This window comes from Geotrypetes seraphini, chromosome 13 (genome assembly GCF_902459505.1).
Source record: "Geotrypetes seraphini chromosome 13, aGeoSer1.1, whole genome shotgun sequence".
Classification (NCBI taxonomy): domain Eukaryota; kingdom Metazoa; phylum Chordata; class Amphibia; order Gymnophiona; family Dermophiidae; genus Geotrypetes; species Geotrypetes seraphini.
The window spans coordinates 57,413,854-57,432,993 of record NC_047096.1 but is presented as its reverse complement, the minus strand read 5'-3'; the positions used below and the strand labels follow the sequence as shown (position 1 = coordinate 57,432,993).

Sequence of the window (19,140 nt, the reverse complement as noted above, 5' to 3'; positions counted from 1 at the left end):
TGATAATTAACATTTTCTTTCCGTTCAGTGTGCTTTGTGTTTTTTTAAATTTTATTGTTGGTAGATCATTTTGACTTGGTCATTTTAAAAGTAGCTCGCAAGCCCAAAAAGTGTGGGCACCCCTGTTCTAGATGATCTGTTTCCTCTAAGGCATGATAGAAACTACCAAACTGGAGGTGGGACTTCTCTATTATGTCTGTATATGTCTCTTGTACATATCTCACTTTGTGGCTCAGTTCCTTTAGGTTTGATATTCTAACTTCCAAAGATTTAACTCATTCTCAGAGCCAGGAGCTCTTTACACTAAGTGCACATATAGCACCTCTCACCATTTGAGAGAAAATCATATATGTGACACTCAATGAGCATCGTAAACGTGTATACTCTCCTTTCTCTTAGTACTAAATAGTGTGGTCATATGTCCCCATAAATACTGAAAACATGCATTAATAAAGCCCCTAGCTTTATTGATCAGTTTGATGGGGTAATTAAGATGGGTTTGGCTGTACCTGTACTCGATAATGCTTTGGGCTTCCTTCTGTAAAGCATAAAGGGAAATAAGATTATTTCACAACTAGTCTTTAAGCCCATTACATTAACGGGTGCTAGAATAGATGTATGTGTCTGTCTTTCTTTCTTTCTGTCTCTCTCTCCTTGGCCATTTTCTGTCTGTCTGTCTTTCTTTCTGTCTCTCTCTCTCTCTTTGGCTGCTGTCTGTCTTTCTTTTTTTTTTCTGTCTTTCTCCTTGGCTGCTGTCTGTCTGTCTTTTTTTTCTGTGTCTCTCTCTCCTTGTCCACTGTCTGTTTTTTTGTTGTTTTTTTCTTTCAATGTCTCTCCCTGGCCCCCTGTCCTTCTGTGTGTGTCTTTCATTCACACCTACCTGTCTTTAAGTGTGTCAGTCTGTCAATGTCCCGTCTGGTTTTCTTTTCTTTCAATCTTTCTCCATGTCAATTATCGTGCACCGTCCTACCTTTTTTGTAATCTTGCGTTGTATTGGGAAGGGCAACCGGCACATGGTAACCGCTCCTGGATTAGGTTAAACCGCCACTCGAAGCAAATTGCCATGCGACGAACGCACATGTGCTGCATGCTTTACAATTTCTCTGCCAGCCATGGAGCTACGGACGCACGGAGCCATGAAGATTGAAGTGCGCATGCATGCTAAGGGTATTATATAGGATGGTACTAGATGGGCAATCAGTTGAAACTGGGTGCCTTACCCATCCCTGCAGATCAGCATTTGTATTGAGATGTATCTAGGAATAGCATGGTAATGACATTACAAAAAGAAACCCAGGAAGAAGTACATAAATTTTAAAAGAAGCTGCATAGCTAAGTAGTCTTAAAATTCAAAGCCCGTGTAATTCCTTAGCCTGGATCATGGAGTGTCAGTATTGAAAGCATCAGTTTCAGTATTAAGTCATTAAGGAGCAGGAGCTTTGAACCATATATTTTCTCTACATCTGCACATTGACTTTTGATGATAAAATCTGAATAGTCACCTCCGTGAGACTTGGCAGTACCAGAAGGGGCTCACGGAGACATACACTTTGGTTGCTGTTAGTTCAAGGAGTGTCTTCTTTTTTTTTTTTTGTAGTTAGGGTTTTGAGCCCACTAGGAACAGAGAAAGTACCTACATGTTATATAAGTAAACCACTTTAGTTGTACCATGAAAAGGTGGTATATAAAATCCATGACCCTTTACCTCTCTTCTATTTAGTTACAGTGGTTTTTTTAAAAAACCCTTATGTTGTAAATTCTTAAAAATGATACAGGATATTATTGCTTTCTGGAAAAAATAGACTTTCGAAATCCAAGATAAAAACTTGGATGTTTGTGAAATGTGGAGAACATTGCTCAAGTGGGAAGCTGAAATGAAAACTGGTAGGGATAGGACACAGCATGAATACAGAAGTGTTGGAGGGAGAGGAGTGTGTTTGTCAGATGGATCCAGAAGTGCCCTGGAGGTAGCATATTACTTTTTTAATTTAGTAAGAAAGCAGATTGTGAATATGTATGATTTGGCTATAATCATGTTCCATCAAGCTATATTTGTAATTTATTTCAATTTTCAATAAAGTGTCTTTAAATCTTCCCTGCTCCCCCAGAAAGGGATACAAACCCACCAATGATGATGGCCTTTTCCTTAAGGTATACATGAGGGCACTGTTTGACTATGACCCTACGGAGGACAGAGCCATCCCTTGCCAGGAGGCAGGGCTTCCCTTCCGGAGAGGACTCGTGCTGGAGGTCGTGAGCCAAGATGACACAACCTGGTGGCAGGCGAAGCGCATAGGGGACACCAACCTCAGGGCAGGGCTCATCCCATCAAAACAGTTTCAGGAGAGGTATGTGAACAGAATGAAACTTTCAGATGCATTGTTTTAAATTTCTGATCAAGCATAAGGTAGACAGAATGCTCCAGTGAACATCAATTGCAAATCCCCAGGGTAAACCCAGCTCTGTATTCTAAATGTGTGTTTCTGAATATTCCTTTTCTCACATCCCTTATGGAAGCATCCTGTTTGTTCCAAGATCTTCAAAAACGGAAGCTTTTCAACAGATGCTTCTGAAGGAGAAAATATTTGGGTGGAGAGAAGTCTCAAACTGGAGAATAATATCGGGCTTTCCGAGTTATCTTCAACTGAGCCATATTACATTACAAATGGATTTCATCTAGAGGTGGGGTGAGCCAGGGATTTGGGGAAGGGATGTGATATTCTTCAGGAGAAGTCAATTACCCTGGTTTTGGAACTCAAAACATTGGATCAATTCATATGGATTAATGTAATTACCAGCCTTCACATACCTCCCTGACCCTAACTGTCTCACAAGAATAATCACAGGAGAAAAAAAATGCAGGTAGAAAGTTTTGTCCACACCAATCATCTTATTATTTAGTTTGGCACTTTTTAAGTAACAGTCATTCCAAAAGTCTCTGCTTGAATCCATTTTTTCTGTGGAATTGAATCTTTTGGGTAAAAGATGTACCATTTCAATGCTGTGCATGTTAGCTGTCTTATGGAAAAGTATATATGAAGAAGATTGTGAAGTGGATGGATGATCATGATTTGAAATTAAATGTGAATAAGACAGAGGTGATTGTGAAAAATCGATGGGACAGCTTTGAGATTGAGAATGTTTTTGTGATGGGAGAGCAACTGGATGTAAAAAAAGAGATGACAGTTCTAGGAATGTATTTGGATAGATATTTGACTGTGGAGAAACAAGTATTGAAAACAATACAGGTAGAATATATGCAGTTGAAGATGTTGGTTAGATTGAAGCCTATGTTGCCAAATTATGATTTTCAAAGTCTGGTGCAGGCATTGATCCTGAGCAGAGTAGATTATTGTAAACTCTAAAGAGTTTACCTCAAGAAAAATTGTCATTTCTTTAATAAGACATTAACTATTTTATCTGTAGCCCTCCAAGTACCTACAAATCCAAAATGTGGCCCTGCAAAGGGTTTACGCTTGAGACCACTGTTCTAGAATGACTCATATGACACCAGTATTGAAGCAATTGCACTGATTACAAATACAAGAGTCCAATTCAAAATTCTTTCCATAATGCATCAAACTTTGTACCAAGTATCTCCTACTGTTTTTCAAGGTTTTTTTTGAAATTTATCAGCCTAAAAGAAGTCTGCCCCTTCTTCACCCAGTTTATGCCCCATCTCGTGGGGCCCCATATTTGTATGCACAGGATCCAGCTCTGTGAGTGCTGAGCATGCCCTACTATTGAGCAAGCTCTTTTATTGTGTCCAGGGAGGGGTGCTTTGTATTATGTTCGGCATCCCCCAATTATTTTGAAATGTTGACTCCTAGCCACATCTACTATCTGGTAATTTATAAAAGGCCTTTTCCATGTGTAAAACAGGCTTCATGCAGAGAAATGTATTTAAAATTACCTTCAGGTTTCTCACAAGACTTCTTGGATTTTAATCATGCATTATAGGTTAAAAAAAATTTTTTTTTTTTAGGAGGCTAGCATACAGAAGAGCATTGGGCACACTACAGAATCCAAGACCTACACAGACTACTTTGTGTAAGTCACTTAAGATGACCCAATAGACTGCTATAGCTAAGGATACAACAAAGACTTTAATCGTCTTAGCCATTGATCTTTTTGACATTCATGTAGTTGAAAAAAGAGTTACCTTTATAAAAATGTTTATTATGTTAAACCATGTGTCGTCTTTGTTTCATGCTGACACCAGGCGACCAGTCTTGTGAGGCAGGTAGGTAGCTGTATTACAGAATGTTAACATTAGAGTCCTTTGTCCTGGTGTTCCGTGTCTGAAGTGACCGTCAAGTGAGAAATATAGCAGAGTTTTCAGGAATGGATTTTTCAGGGGCTGTGACTCCACATGTTTGGATGGCATTGGTTAATGATGTACTTGGGAGAGTTGTTCTAAGTATCAATATATTATTTTATTAGTGTGTACAAATAATTTTTTTTTACCAGTCAAATAAGCAGACATGATATATATTATCAGCCCCGAAGGACATTTAGCTCTGGAAGCTCTCTTAAAACAGAAAATGAATTTTTCAGTACATTTTAGATAAAATGTTATTCTTTTAGCTAGCTATTTTAGGTAATTGTTTGAGCCAGTGCTTTCTGACTTACAGCAGTTTGTCTCTTGCTCCATAGTCTGACAGCAAATCCAGAACTCTGCCTGTGACCTCACAATGGTTTCCACTCCCACCAACAGTGATGTCATAACCCAGCAGTATGACAACATTTCTTAATGAAGTAGAGAAGGAAGTGTGCTGTGGGTTAATAAATAAGTAGAAATTGATTGTTATAACCCACAAATTACTTTAGGGGCAGTTTTATAACTAGGCACCTCCATTTAGATATCCCAAGAACACATGGTACATTGTAACCGGCACTAAAGCCTTCCAGCGGGGGACGCCTCAGTGCCCCTAGTGGTTACAGTTAAAATTGCACAGGCGTGTGACCCAGTATGGAGTCACCCTGTAGACACAGCATTAATTTGAGTAAAACAAACAAAAACCAGAACCAATGCACACAGCTCCAGGTTCAGTTCCAAAAGAAAATTTAATTGTCAGAATGGCAAAATCCAAAAATCAATATAATTTTCAAAACAACACAAAAGAAAAACTCCAAAGGGAAAACTCTGGGAGAGTTTAGGATTTCTCCTCACCAAAGTCAATAATCTGCTCTGTAATTTTACTCTCTACAGAGCTTCTTACAATAAGGCTTCCAAAAGCCTGCTCCTAGCAGGTTCCAGGTAAGTTCAGTTCTTTGCTATGCTGCACCAATATACAAACAGTCTCAGCAAAAAAAAAGAAAGCCTCCAGCTTAACATAGCACTGCTGAGTCTATGGGAGTGCCTCAAGTTTGCCTGCAAAAGCACAAAAACAGCTTTCAAAATCCCTCCCAGTTGTTGGCAAACTTCTCCCCACAAAAAGCACTTCCAGCTTCTTAACAAAAGATGCAGAGAACCAAAAACAGTCCAGAAACAAAACCTCACAGTTCCAACAGTCAATGTCCCAGGCTGACAAAAAAACACAACCTCAGCCCAAAATAGCAATAAAAAAACCTCACAGTTTGCAGCTCAGGCTTTGAAAATGTAATGTAATTTATTTCTTATATACCGCTACATCCGTTAGGTTCTAAGCGGTTTGAAGAAAATATACATTAAGATTATAAATGAGAAGTAAGAAAATGGCTGCCAAGTTTACTTCCATCGGCTCAGGAACCTCCTCCAAGCCCTCAGGGACAGTGGCGTACCAAGGGGGGGCGGTCCGCCCCGGGTGCACGGCCCAAGGGGGTGCACAGCTGGCCACTCACCAGGGAATAGGCTGCCGCTGGGGAAAGGCTGCCATTGCCATCATCAGAAACAAGCCGGCGCCCAGTTCTCCCTCCCTGCTTCTCTTCCCCACGAGCCGACCAACTCTAGCCGTCCGACGTCAATTCTGACGTCGGAGAGGACGTTCTATGCCAGCCAATCGCTGCCTGGCTGGCCCGGAACGTCCTCCGACGTTAGAATTTACGTCGAGCAGCGAGAGTTGGTCGGCCCGCGAGGAAGAAAAGCAGGGCGATCTCGGCGCCGGCCTGTTTCCGATGGCCAGTGGCAGTCTTTCCCCAGTGGCGGTGGCAGCAGCATGTTTCCAAATGGCGGTGGCATGGGGGAGGGCAGGGAGAAAGAAAGAAAGGGGGGGAGACAGGGATCCAGAAAGAAAGAAAGGAGGGGACAGGGATCCAGAAAGAAAGAAAGGGGGCAGGGTGAAAGAAAGAAAAAAAATGGGGCATGGGGAGAGAGAGAGAAAGACAGACATAGAGAAAGAAAGGGGGCATGGAGAGAGAAAGAAAGAAGGGGGCAGGGTGAAAGAAAGAAAGAAATGGGGCACTGAGAGAGAGAGATAGAAAACAAACATAAAGAAAGGGGGCATGGGGAGAAAAAGAAAGAAGGGGGTAGGGTGAAAGAAAGAAAGAAATGGAGCATGGAGAGAGAGAGAGAAAGACAGAAAGAAAGGGGGCATGGAGAGAGAAAGAAGGGGACAGGGTGAAAGAAAGAAATGGGGCACGGAGAGAGAGAGAAAGACAAACAGAGAAAGAAAGGGGGCATGGGGAGAGAGAGAGAGAAAGAAAGAAGGGGGCAGGGTGAAAGAAAGAAAGAAATGGGGCACAGAAAGAGAGAGAAAGACAGACAGAAAGAAAGGGGGCAGGGTGAAAGAAAGAAATGGGGCATGGAGAGAGAGAAAGACAGACATAGAAAGAAAGGGGGCATGGAGAGAGAAAGAAAGAAGGGGACAGGATGAAACAAAGAAAAAGTTGGGGGAGGGAATGAGGTCTGGAGGAGAGGAAGCATACAGGAAGCTGAAAGAAGGGAAGAAATATTGGATGCACAGTCAGAAGAATAAAGTGCAACAAGAGACTGATGAAATTACCAAACAAAGGTAGGAAAAATGTGTCCGTTTTGAGAATTTATATATGCTGTCTATATTTTGCACTAAGGCCCCCTTTTACTAAACCACAATAGCAGTTTTTAGTGTAGGGAGCCTATGAGCATCGAGAGCAGTGTGGGGTATTCAGCGCAGCTCCCTGCGCTAAAAAACGCTATCGCAGTTTAGTATTTTTGTATAGTTGTTACTGAGGTGACATTGTATAAAGTCATCTGCCTTGACCTCTTTGAAAACCCGCGGAATATAAATGATAATTAACATTTTCTCTGCGTACAGTGTGCTTTGTGTTTTTAAAATTTTATTGTTGGTAGATCATTTTGACTTGGCCATAAAGGTAAGGGGGAGGGAGGGAGGGGAGCTGCAGAAAGACATCTAGTAATCCTTGCAGGCTTGACTGCATGGAGTTATTTTTGTAAAATCATGTTTTGTTATGTGACTGGCATTATTTAGACTTTAATTTCTATGAATGAATAGATTGAAAATGATATAAAATTACTTGCTTGCTTTTATGTGCGTGCGCTGAAGGAAAGTGGAGAGAGAGTGGGCTGACGACGCTGAAGGGAAATGGGGAAGAGAGAGTGGGGAGAAGACGCTGATTTATAAATTGACAATTGTACAGAATATTGTTTCTTTTTATACTTTAATATAAGTTCAATATAAAACAATTCAAAGCTTGTGTGGATGGAATCAGGTGGTTTGTGGGGATGAGAACCGAGCTTACGGGGATTAGTCCAATAAAATTGTATTTTCTTATTTCTCATTATTTGTTTTATTTTTATTTGTTAATTTGTAAAGTGGTGTTGTTATGTATCAGTTTTTTCAAATTTACATCTACTGTCTTTATATTTTGCACAGTATTAGAGGACATGTATTACTGTTTTTGTGGTGTTGCATTGTATGCAGAGTCTGGTTGCTTGGCAGTTCAGTTTAACTTTTGTCTACATATTTCTATTTTTAGTTTGTGATTATTCCATATTGGGCGAGGGTGTATCTGTCTGTGTGTATGAAAGGGACATGGCTTTCTGATAGCATCGACTGTACAGGATCAATTGACTGTGCAGGATCTGGTTTGTTTAGTTTTATAATGTATGTTTTGGTGTTCTAGTGCTCACTGCAGTGTTTAAGATGCTGCCTTTTCCTAGGTACACTCTTGTTGTGCGATATGTAGATTGTTACTAAAAATCATATTTTTCATATAGATGGGGGGGGGGGTCAAAAAATGATGAGCCCCGGGTGTCACATATGCTAGGTACGCTACTTCTCAGGAACCAGCTCTTCTTCCAGCTCCATTGGCATTTCCTGATTTGCTTCCAGCAACTCTGAAGTGGAACCAGCTTCTTCCACTTCCATGGGGTCACAGGTATTACCCGTGCTGGGAAGCTCTTCTTTAGGGAGAGCCTTGAGCTTTCTTCCTAACCTACCTGTAGCTTGCTAACATCTACTGGCTTTTCAAGAGGGGAGCCCCGCCCTGCTCTAGTTGAGCCTGCTCTCACCTGGGCTTCTCTCTGGCTCCCCCGGTGGATACTAGGGAAATAGCCTTCCTCACTATTCCTGGAAGAAGGTTTAAAACCTGTGTCCCTAGCCCTGCTGTGTCCCCTTTCCCTAAATGCATAGTAAAGAACATGCAGGAGCTAGATAGTAAGGATAAGGAGAAAAAGGGAAAGGGAGGGGGATGGGATAGGAAAAGGAGGAACAGAAAAACAAACCAGTGGTATAACTGGCAGGAAAAAGCCTTTTTGAAAAGCCAGCCTTCCACTGCGTGTTTGAAGTTTTAAATGACAATTCAGCGTGAAGAGAGAGAGAGAGAGTTCCAGAAGAAAGGAGAAGCAAAAAATAAAAGGCGCAATGTCTAATGGACTCGAGCAAGTCTAGGCCAGGGAGGAGTAACTAATAGTTGATGGAGTGGAGCAGAGTGGCATTAAAGAGATAGTAAGAGTTGCTAAATACAGAGGAAGACCTATTCTGATAGCTTCTGAGCATCTTCTTTTCTTTCCTTGCCCCTCTTTGGCAGAACTGGCATGTTAGCTTGCTGACACAATACTTGGCAAACCTGGCATGGGGCCTTGATCTTCTATGCATGTTCAAGACCTACTAGATCCCATCCCTTCTGAAAGAAGTAGTTCAAAGGGGATGGTACCCATCAAGCCTTGACCATGTGCTGATACATAAGACCCTGCGCCAAGCGCAAAGAACGTTGTCAGCAAGCTGACTGATATAGAAAGTGTGAGGAAGGGAAATGGGTATATCCAGAACAGTGATCAGGTGCCCAGATAGCACATAACACAGGAACATGAGAACATGTGCTTACAAGTGCTTTAAACTTCAGTTTTTTATGCTTTGTTCATATTCTCAATTCTCAACAGATCAATTTTCTGCTGAACTTTTATACATGTAAGTACACAGGTGAAACTTCTGCAGTGGGAAGTAAACCTGAGTCAAGTAAAGTTTGCAGAACTAGGTAATTTTATGTTATTTGTTTGTTGTTCTAAAGAGACATGATCCTTCATTTTGCTTCCAGTTCCCACCTTAGTTTCAGTCTACTGTAGTTCCCTCCATTCATAAGATCCTTGCTCTGCTTGAGAACTGGATGCTGACTCATAAACTGAAACTTAATGCAGAATAAATGAAACTTCTGTCAGTTTCCAGTGCCTCAGAGCTGGTTGATACTAGGATTCTTATTAACAGGGTTAAGTATGATTTATTTTTAAAATTTTTGCCTGTTGTTAAGGTTCTTGGGATCCTTATAGACTCCAAGTTAACCTTGCAACCCCAGATCTGCCTGCTCATGTGGAAGGATTTTCTGCAGATGCATAAATTACATAGCATTCGTAAATATTTCGAGGAGCACTATTTTCATCTAATAGTACAGACTTTAATTATGAGTTTATTGGATTGCTGTAATGTAATGTATCTGAGCTTCCTGCAGTATCAAAAACTTTTGTAGACAGTCCTGTACTAGTTTGTGCTTTTAAGATTTATTGGTTGTCAATGGCTGCCAGGGTTGTTTTCAAGTTCTGCTCCCTTCTGCCTAAGGTGTTGTATTCTCATTTTGAGTTAGCGCCACCAACAAGAGTCTGTCAACATGTATGCCTCTTTTCGTTCCCCATGATGCGGGAAAGGAACAGGCATAAGCAGGTCGATAAACTATTTTAGCAAGCCGCCAGATTGGATCTTGATTTGAAAAACATGCTTTATCGTTTTCCCATTTATCAGGAGTATAGGCGCCAACTTAAGACATGGTCATTTAGGAAATATATTTTAGCAGTATTATAGGAGAGTATTCTGTTATTGAGAAAGACATGGGGGAAGCCACTGCTTGCCCTGGATCGGTAGCATGGAATGTTGCTACTCCTTGGGTTTTGGCCAGGTACTAGGGACCTGGATTGGCCACTGGGCTTGATGGACCATTGGTCGACCCAGTAAGGCTATTCTTATGTAGTATATTGTAACCATTTATGTTGCTATTTTAAATGTAATTCTAGAATTTTGTTCCAGTCTTATTTTTATGCGATCCACTCTGAACTGCAAGGTATGTGGTAGAATACAAAATAAAATGTTATGTTATTTTAATTGTAGCAAACTCAAAATGCATGACTGTCTGGATGTGCAACCTATAACTCAGACAAGCTCTATTATGTTCACAAGAACATTGAGGGTTTTTTGTTTTTCATCACAATCTTGCAGTTAGGGCTGACTCATTTTATTCTTCCCCCTTCCCCCCCACCAAAGACAGGCTGATCTGATGTGAGTTTTACACCTGTTATATACAGGTATTTACAGCTCCTCCTCTTCTAGAACAATTCAAAACTGCAAGACTGATTTGTAGAGAGAGCAAATTGATCGTGTGATGCCTTTGTTGAAAAAACTCCACTGGTTACCACTCAAATATCAGATTGTGTATAAAGTTCTGGTGCTACTTTTTAAAAGCCTTTCACTATGCGATACCTTGGTATTTGACTCAGGTACTGAAAGTGTATCAACTGTGCAGACCGTTACGGTCGGAGGGGACATTAAGATTAGTTATGGGCTTAGTAGGGTTCACTATGCAAAAATAAGGGCACCGATGATCTCCATGACAGGAGTGTTTTTGTGGAATCAAGTTTCAAGTTTATTTATTCATTTGATGAATCGCCTATTAAAATTGCTAGGCGATGTACAAAATCCATATAGAAAATAATACAGAGAAACTATCAATTAACAATATAATTACATAAAATACAAACAGGAAGGGGTAGAGAAGGATTAAAGTTTACAATCTTAGTTTTGGTAGAAAGAAGGTAGAGAACAAAAGGTAAGGAATAATTGACAGAACCACTTAGAGTGCTTTCTGGTATTTAGAAATTTAAGAACGTGTTAAAGACAACTTTATTTACAGAGGGTTTTTTTTTCTTGAAATCATTTGTATTGATTATGTAAGTATTATGTGAATCGCTTAGGTTTAAGTTTTTACTTAAATAATGTAGTTCTACCAGTTTCCTCTTATTCCAGTTTGTCAAGTCCTGCCAAGTCTTTGTTTGACAACCCAAAACTTAGGTCCTCTTCTATTAAATTTCACTAGAAGTTTTTAGCGCCATGAGCCGCACTAAATAGCCCACACTGCCCCCGACACTCATACAGTTCCTTTGAGCGTCAGGAGCAGCACGGGCCATTCAGCGCAGCTCTCTGCGTGACAAACTGCTAGCGCAGTTTAATAGAAGAGGGGGGAAGTGTTCTGTATTTATAAATATATGTACTTTTTAACCTTTGGCTGTACACTGCCTTGAAATTTGATTTGGCGGTATAACACATTTTAATAAAACTTTAAACTTAAATACTAATTTTTGCATACAATAAGGATAATCCAGTATTCAATTGATCTGTCCTGAAAAAATAGATGCCATTTGGCAGCCAAAGTTTTGTTGACCCACTGGCTGCTTTTCAAGTAGCTTCTGTGTCTCCACCTGCTGGGCTGCTGAGGATTCGCAGACTTTACAATCCTCTGCTTTCCCTAAAAGGATCTGCAAAAGGAGATGATATTTTATTTTATTTTTGCAGAAGTAATCTGAAGGGGCAGTAGGATTATTTGGTGATGTAAGTGGCACAGGTAATGTACATTGCATGTCTCTGTTTTTCCTGACTTTTGAAAAACTCTTCTCCTTTCTCTTCCGTGTCGACAGAGGACTCAGACTGTGATGGGCATGTTGGCGACATGTACATAGGTAAGAGGGATATGCATCTTTCCAGAAACTTTTCGATTGGGCAAGTCCTTTTATTATTAAACCCCCCCTCCCCTTTTTTTACTAAGCCGCAGTAGAGGTTTCTACCACGGCCCAGAGCACTAAATGCTCCGAAGCTCAAAGAATTCCTATGAGCATTGGAGCAATGTTGGAGCATTTAGTGCCACGGGCCACGGTAGGAACCTCTATCACGGCTTAATAAAAGAGGGTCTAATTGTTAAAGGAGTGATATGGTGTCTTTATCATTGATGACAGTGGGCATTATGAAATAACGGGCCCTAATAACTTCTGCAAACCAGGTGTGGGCATCCAGTCATATGGCAAAGCAATTATCTCTCAATGCATGCCTCGAGGACACTGATGCTCTTATTAAAAGAAAAAGAAAAAATTAATTATTTTAGCAAGCTTTCAGTTTGTTTGAAAATAGTGCCTTTTTGTGCTGCTGTAATTAGTGGCATGAAACAGGCTGGCTAAGACTAATCAGAAGCCATTAATATAATCACTACCATTTCAAGCATTGCTTAATACATATGAGTGTTTTCCAGTAAAGAGTAATGGAGGGGACTACATAGAGGCTTTCTTCCCAATCTCATGTAATGATAGCTCCCTGTGTCCACCCACTCCGACTGGTTTTTCAGTCTCTCTGTGTGCTAGTGTTGATCTCCTCTTTGCACCATTTTTTAAAGCACTTTTCAACTCATGGAACAATGCTTAAGGGCCAGTTTCACAAAAATTCACCTAGTATGTATGTTTGGAGAGAGGGGTGTGAAAAAAGGAGTATGGGTCTATATTACATGCCCTGTTGAAAATTATGCAGCAAACGAAGAGGCACAGGAGATGTCTAAATCAACCTTCAGTTACATATGCTTTATTAATGGTATATCCAATATGCAAAAACAAGTCTTTGACATACAGTGTAAATGTGGTCCCGACTAGGATCCAGGTTTCAGCAACTACATCGCCTTTCTCAGAGGGAGTGTCAGAGGATTTTTGTATACTTTCTGTTTGAGCTCCCTGGGTTTTGGCGGCACGTCGGTCATTTTTTCCTCCATGTCAAAAGGCTGCTGAGTAGCTTCAAGAAATGTACTCAATGTAACAAGACCATTTCAGGCTCTGATCCCCACAATTGGTGTGTTCATTCATTGTATGCAAAAGAGATCACTCGGAGCCTGACAGGAGCATGGCAGGAGATTTGGTACTAGATGATCAACCTGCGTGTTTATGTTTGTTTATGTTTATTAAGAACTTTATATACCGCATAACAGCCTAAAAGGATCTAAGCGGTTTACAATACATAATTCATATTCATCAAAAAAAGAACTCCATTAAAAATAGAAAAGGAAAAATTAAGAACAAAAGTTTTTTGGTTTTTTTTCCATAAAGTATCATAGCAAATATCTCAAAAATAACAATTCTAATAGTAAAACAAGCAAATCTCAATAAACCGTAGTTAAAACATACAGCTAAAAATTTTCCATTACAAAATTAATCATTACATAGACACAGATCACAGTCCCAAACTCTGTTCTAAGTTGTGAAACCCAATTGGAAAAAATGTGCTTTTAAATGTCTTAAAATTTATATATGATTCTTGTTTTCTCAAGTCTATGGGCAGATTATTCCATAACCGTGGAACTAAATAAAAAAATGCACAATCTGTAGTTGATGCAAGATGTGCCTTCAAAATATGAGGAACGACTACCCTATTGTTATTCAGAGATTGTAATAAACGTCTTGGGGTGTAGAATAGCACCAAATTAGACAGATATGAAGTCTCCATCCATGCTTCATACATTAAGGGACTCTTCATGTAAGAAAGCTGAGAAACATAAACATTCCTTTTCTTCTATGTTTGACATTGCATCCTCTTAGATGTCTACTCCTTGACGCATAGTAAAAGTTGATGCACCAAGTATTGTTCTCCATTGCTGCAAATCATGTCTCTGATTGGTGTGCCTCAATGTCGAGGTCTCCAAAAACAGCCAGCACTGCAGACTGCTTCTATACCAATGTCTCTTCTGGTGCGGATGCCAACTCTTCAGGAGAAGATGTAGGCTATGTTCAAAAGAGCTTTCGGGACTACTTCAGATTTAGTTTTTAAAGGCTTCCATACCTGCCTCAGCCCAGTCTGAGGGTGTTAATTGAGAACAAGGTCATACATGCCTGCTCAACATCAAGCATCAGAGTCGGCATGGACCTATTCCTCTCATGCGTTGTCATCGGCAGAGGAGTTATCACCTGAATCAGAGAATTGACCCCTGATTTGATGCATACCCCCTGTTTCATCTGGGAGAGAGTATTTTGAGGAGTCTCCAACCACTCTGATGAGGATCTGCCAGGCTTGTTAGCAGAAGAGTCCTGTGGCATACTTTCTTATCCTTCTCCACCTCAAAGGCGTAAGTCTCTGCCAGAAAGCATATCTTTTACTGGCTTTGTCAGACAAATGGGTCAAACTCTACCCATTAAAATGGAGACAGAGTAGGAACCTTGCTCTGAGCTTTTTGAGCTTGACCGCACCTGGAATACTGCATCCAGCATTGGTCTCCATACCTAAAGAAGCATATAAAACTGCTAGAGAGGGTGCAGAGACGAGCAACGAAGCTAGTGAAAGGTATGGAGAACCTGGACTATGAGGAACGACTTAGGAGGTTCTCCCTTTAGAAGAGGTTGTTCTCCCTTTAGAAGAAGGTTGTTCTCCCTTTAGAAGAGGAAACTGTGAGGGGATCTGATCGAGACTTTCAAAATACTGAAAGGATTCGACAAAATGGAGCAGGGAAAGCAGTTATTTACAATGTCCAATGTGACACGGACAAGAGGACATAGACTGAAGCTGAGGGGGGACAGGTCCAGGACGAATATCAGGAAGTTCTGTTTCACGCAACGAGTGGTGGACACCTGGAATGCTCTCCCAGAGGAAGTAATTGCAGAATCCACCGTTCTAGGATTTAAGGGTAAACTAGATGCACATCTCCTTAAGAGTGGCATAGAGTGATATGGGTAAGGGTAAATTAGATGCACATCTCCCTTGAGAAGCATACAGTGATATGGGAACTAAAACTATGCCAGGGTACACCTGGCGGGGCCTCTGCGTGTGCGGATCACTGGATTTGATGGACCCAGGGTCTGATCCGGAGATCCTTTTATCAGTCTAGGTAGCTCCAAAAAAAATTGACCCAATGTATAGAATACAAAAGTGTGCAGGGTTTGAGAGAACATAATTTCAACATCATTCTCTAGTTGTGCAATCTCCTTTAAAATGTTCACACGGTTCAAGGTCTTATGCTTCTGCTCCTTCAAGAAGGGAAGCTAGGACACTAGACTCCTTTGGTAAACACATTTTACAATCATACTAACAAATAGAATCTTGGATAACCAATTCTATACTTCTATTTATTTAAAGTCTTTAATTAAACAACTTCCAGCCTTTGAGGAATTCCTTCCAGAAGAGAAACTGAAAGAATTTCATCAGTTGTGTACAAGCTTGTTTACTACAAGGACGTTTCCAGCTAGAGGCATTTTCAGTATCATTTGACGTTTCTTCTTGAGCATCTGCAGTGGGAGTAGAAATGCACCACATTTTGGCTCAGAGTCTCTGATCTTGAAACCTCAGTACAAGAACATCTCTCTGATGTTCCGTTGTAAGGGAGACAAAATGCTAAAAAACACACAGACACACTGACAACTTTGTCTAAGCCACAAACCTCTACATCTTCTTATAGAAGATATTATGCTCCACCCAGACATTCTTACTACTATAATACAAAATGTTGTTACAATCGGTCATCTTCATCATCTTCTAGGCATCCTAATCATTGCTCCTGTACAAAGCAACAAAAGACACAAAAGTAACAACTTCATTCTCAATAAAAAAAAAAACAGTTGTCCTTTTGTCTCATTTCTAGGAGCATTGCCAACATCTCCCTGAACCTACCTCCTGACCTCCACATAGGAGGTTGTTTTCTCTTTTTGGCACCAACATTGGTCTCTTGTCACAACAGACTAATGTGAGCTTTGAGTCATCACTCATGTCTATGCCCTACATTGGATCAAAAAACCTCCAAACCACCCACCAAAAGAGCCTCTTTTCAACTTCCTCCAAAAGACCCGCCTTCATCACGTACTCTCTGCCCTTCTCCAGCAGAGTGCAGTAGAATCTATTCCTCTGCATGAGAGAAGCTGGGGCTTCTACTCAAAGTATTTCCTGATAACAAAAAAGACTAGAGGTATTCAGCCCATTCTAGACCTCCAAGACCTAAGCAAATACTTGTTGAAGGAGAAATTTTGCATGGTTTCTCTGAGAACCCTCCAACCCTTACTGGAAAAGGGAGACTGGTTTTGCTCTCTAGATTTAAAAGAAGCATACACTCACATTTTCATCCTTCCTGCGCACAGGAAGTATCTCTGCTTCCGCATAGAATCTTGGCATATCCAATACAAAGTCTTGCCGTTCAGTCTCACCTCTGCCCCTCATGTATTCACAAAGTGTTTAGTGGTGGCGGCAGCAACTCTTCATACATGGGGATTCACGTATTTCCTTACTTAGACGACTGGTTGATCAAGTCTTCATCATCGCAAACAGCTCAGATTGCCATACATTCAGTAGTTTATCTCCTTAAACCTTCTCAAGTGTGCCATTAACTACTAAGTCACATCTACATCCGTCTCAAACTTTGGTAGTTCATAGGTGCTCTCTTGGACACAATTCAGTGCAGAGCTTTTCTACTGAAGCAGAGAGTCAACAGTCTCATCCATCTGTGTTAGACAATCTCCACCCTCACGTGAACCTCTGTTCGCCAGATGCTACGCCTCCTTGGTGACTCCATTCATCTGTCTTCACTTCAGGATCCCACAGTGGATTCTATCAACCCAGTGGTTCTAGAACACAGGATCCTCGTCTTCTCCAATCCGTGTGACTCCGTATTGATGTCATTCTCTCCATTGGTGGACGGTACCACACCATTTTACTCAGGGTCATACTGTGGTTATTTCTTGTTCTTTGAAACTACTCACTTTGAAAGTCATTTTCCTTATAGCCCTCGCATGAATTTCAAACCTATGTCTCAGATCCTCCATATACAAGAGTCTATCATGACAGGGTAGCCCTCCGGATGCATCCCAAATTTCTCCCTAAAGTAGTCTCAGAATTCCACCTTAACCAATCCATAGTTTTGCACATCTTCTTTCCAAAACCACATTCCCATTCTGGAGAAGTAGCCTTCCACACCTTAGACTGCAAGTGTACTCTGTCATACTGCCAGGACCGGACTAAGCCTCATGGCAAGTCCTCCCAGCTCTTTGTAGCTTTTCACCCTACAGATTAGCTAGAGGATTGAATCTCTTTCACATATTCTCAGGCTGGGCTGACGCACAAGGCCTTGTGACAGCTCATTTCTGCTCTGCCTCTATTGAGGATATCTGCAAAGCGGCTACTTGATCCTCAATACATATATTTACCTCTTATTACTGTTTAGAACAAAACCCCAAAAAAGACAGTTGGTTTAAACACAAGCAGTTATGCAAAATCTTTTTGTTTCCTAAGTGCCAACTTTCCCTCCAACCCTTTTGGATTTTGCCAGGCTCAAGTTTATTCTATGTATAACCTCTTCCAGAGTCATGCTCTAACACACTCCTCTCTATTTTTAGTATAAATTGTAAGCCCCTTAGATGTACCACATGATAGACGGGGTATTAAGCACTGAATAAAACTTGGAAACATGTTCTGACAGCTTGGGAGTCCAACATATGAGAATATAATGCCTGCTTGTCCTCGGAGAAGGCAAAGATACTTAGCTGTAGTAGGTGTTCTCTGAGGACAGCAGGCATATGTTCTCACAACCCGCCCACCTCCCCTAGTTGACTTGTTACTGAACTGATGTTCCCTTGAGCTGACGGGTGGGAAGGCACTGGCACATGCACGGTATGGGCACTGCCTAAAGATTTAAATTGACAGTGCACTTGGCAGTGTACTATACCTGCTACAGCAGGGGTAGGGAACTCTGGTCCTCCAGAGCCTTATTCCAGTCGGGTTTTCAGGATTTCCTCAATGAATATGCATTGAAAGCAGTGCATGCAAATAGATCTCATGCATATTCATTGGGGAAATCCTGAAAATCCGACTGGAATACTGCTCTCGAGGACCGGAGTTCCCTACCCCTGTGCTACAGGTAAGTATCTAGGTGGGGGGGGGGGGTTGGTTCATATTTCTTTATTTTAATTTTATAGGAATGACATCCAAAGACAAAGCCCCAAACAAACATCAAGCAACCAAAAATCATTAATATTCATCATGATGTAACACAAAACAAAGTACATCCAGATCAGATTCTCATTCTAAATGTATAGCTCGGGGTCTCCAAATCTGGTGAACAGAGGTTTTTCTCCTCACTCTGCAAAAAAAAATAGTTCTTGTTCATATATCACACAGATTGAGGACCACCATGAGAAGACATTCAGCAGAGCAAACTTTTTTGAATTAGATACTATAGTAGACCAGGCCACATCAAAATGTCAAATAATCATCATTTCTCTCTTAAGGACTGCAGCCAAGTTCAGGGAGCGGTATATAATACCAGCAAAAGACAGGCTGGGCGAGATAAGTAGGAACTCCTGTATTTTATGCCAAATATGTTTGCAAAAGCAGGCAGCTACTTGCTTGTTTTTGATTTACATATACTGTATATTCTATTAAAAACATTTTTTTTGCATAAAATAAGTCTTTTTTTATTTTTTTAATTAAGCTCATGCACTCTGCCATTTAGATGCTTCTTCCTGAAAGGCAAGCTAAGGTAGAATGAATAAGAAACTCTTGTCAGGAGAACAGGGTTAACACCACCCTTGGACACATGTTTTGGCTCTGCCCTTGTGTATTTCAGTTTTGGACTCAGCTTATAGTATATGTGGCGCAGCTTTGGGATTGCACAGGGCGATTACATCCTAGTTTTCTTTTTGATGTTGCAAGCCCATCTTCATCCTATTCAATTGCATTG

The 19,140-nt window shown here is 40.8% G+C and overlaps 1 protein-coding gene across 1 annotated transcript in view; it reads left to right on the top strand.

Annotated features, from left to right (window-relative positions):
• MPP3 (membrane palmitoylated protein 3) overlaps positions 1-19,140 on the top strand; it is a 122,493-nt gene that overhangs the window by 63,301 nt on the left and 40,052 nt on the right. Inside the window, exons 10-13 of the mRNA XM_033918187.1 lie at positions 2,152-2,348; positions 3,986-4,050; positions 4,223-4,243; positions 12,095-12,136. Of these exons, the coding sequence (XP_033774078.1) occupies positions 2,152-2,348; positions 3,986-4,050; positions 4,223-4,243; positions 12,095-12,136 (325 nt within the window). The remainder of the gene's footprint in view (positions 1-2,151; positions 2,349-3,985; positions 4,051-4,222; positions 4,244-12,094; positions 12,137-19,140) is intronic.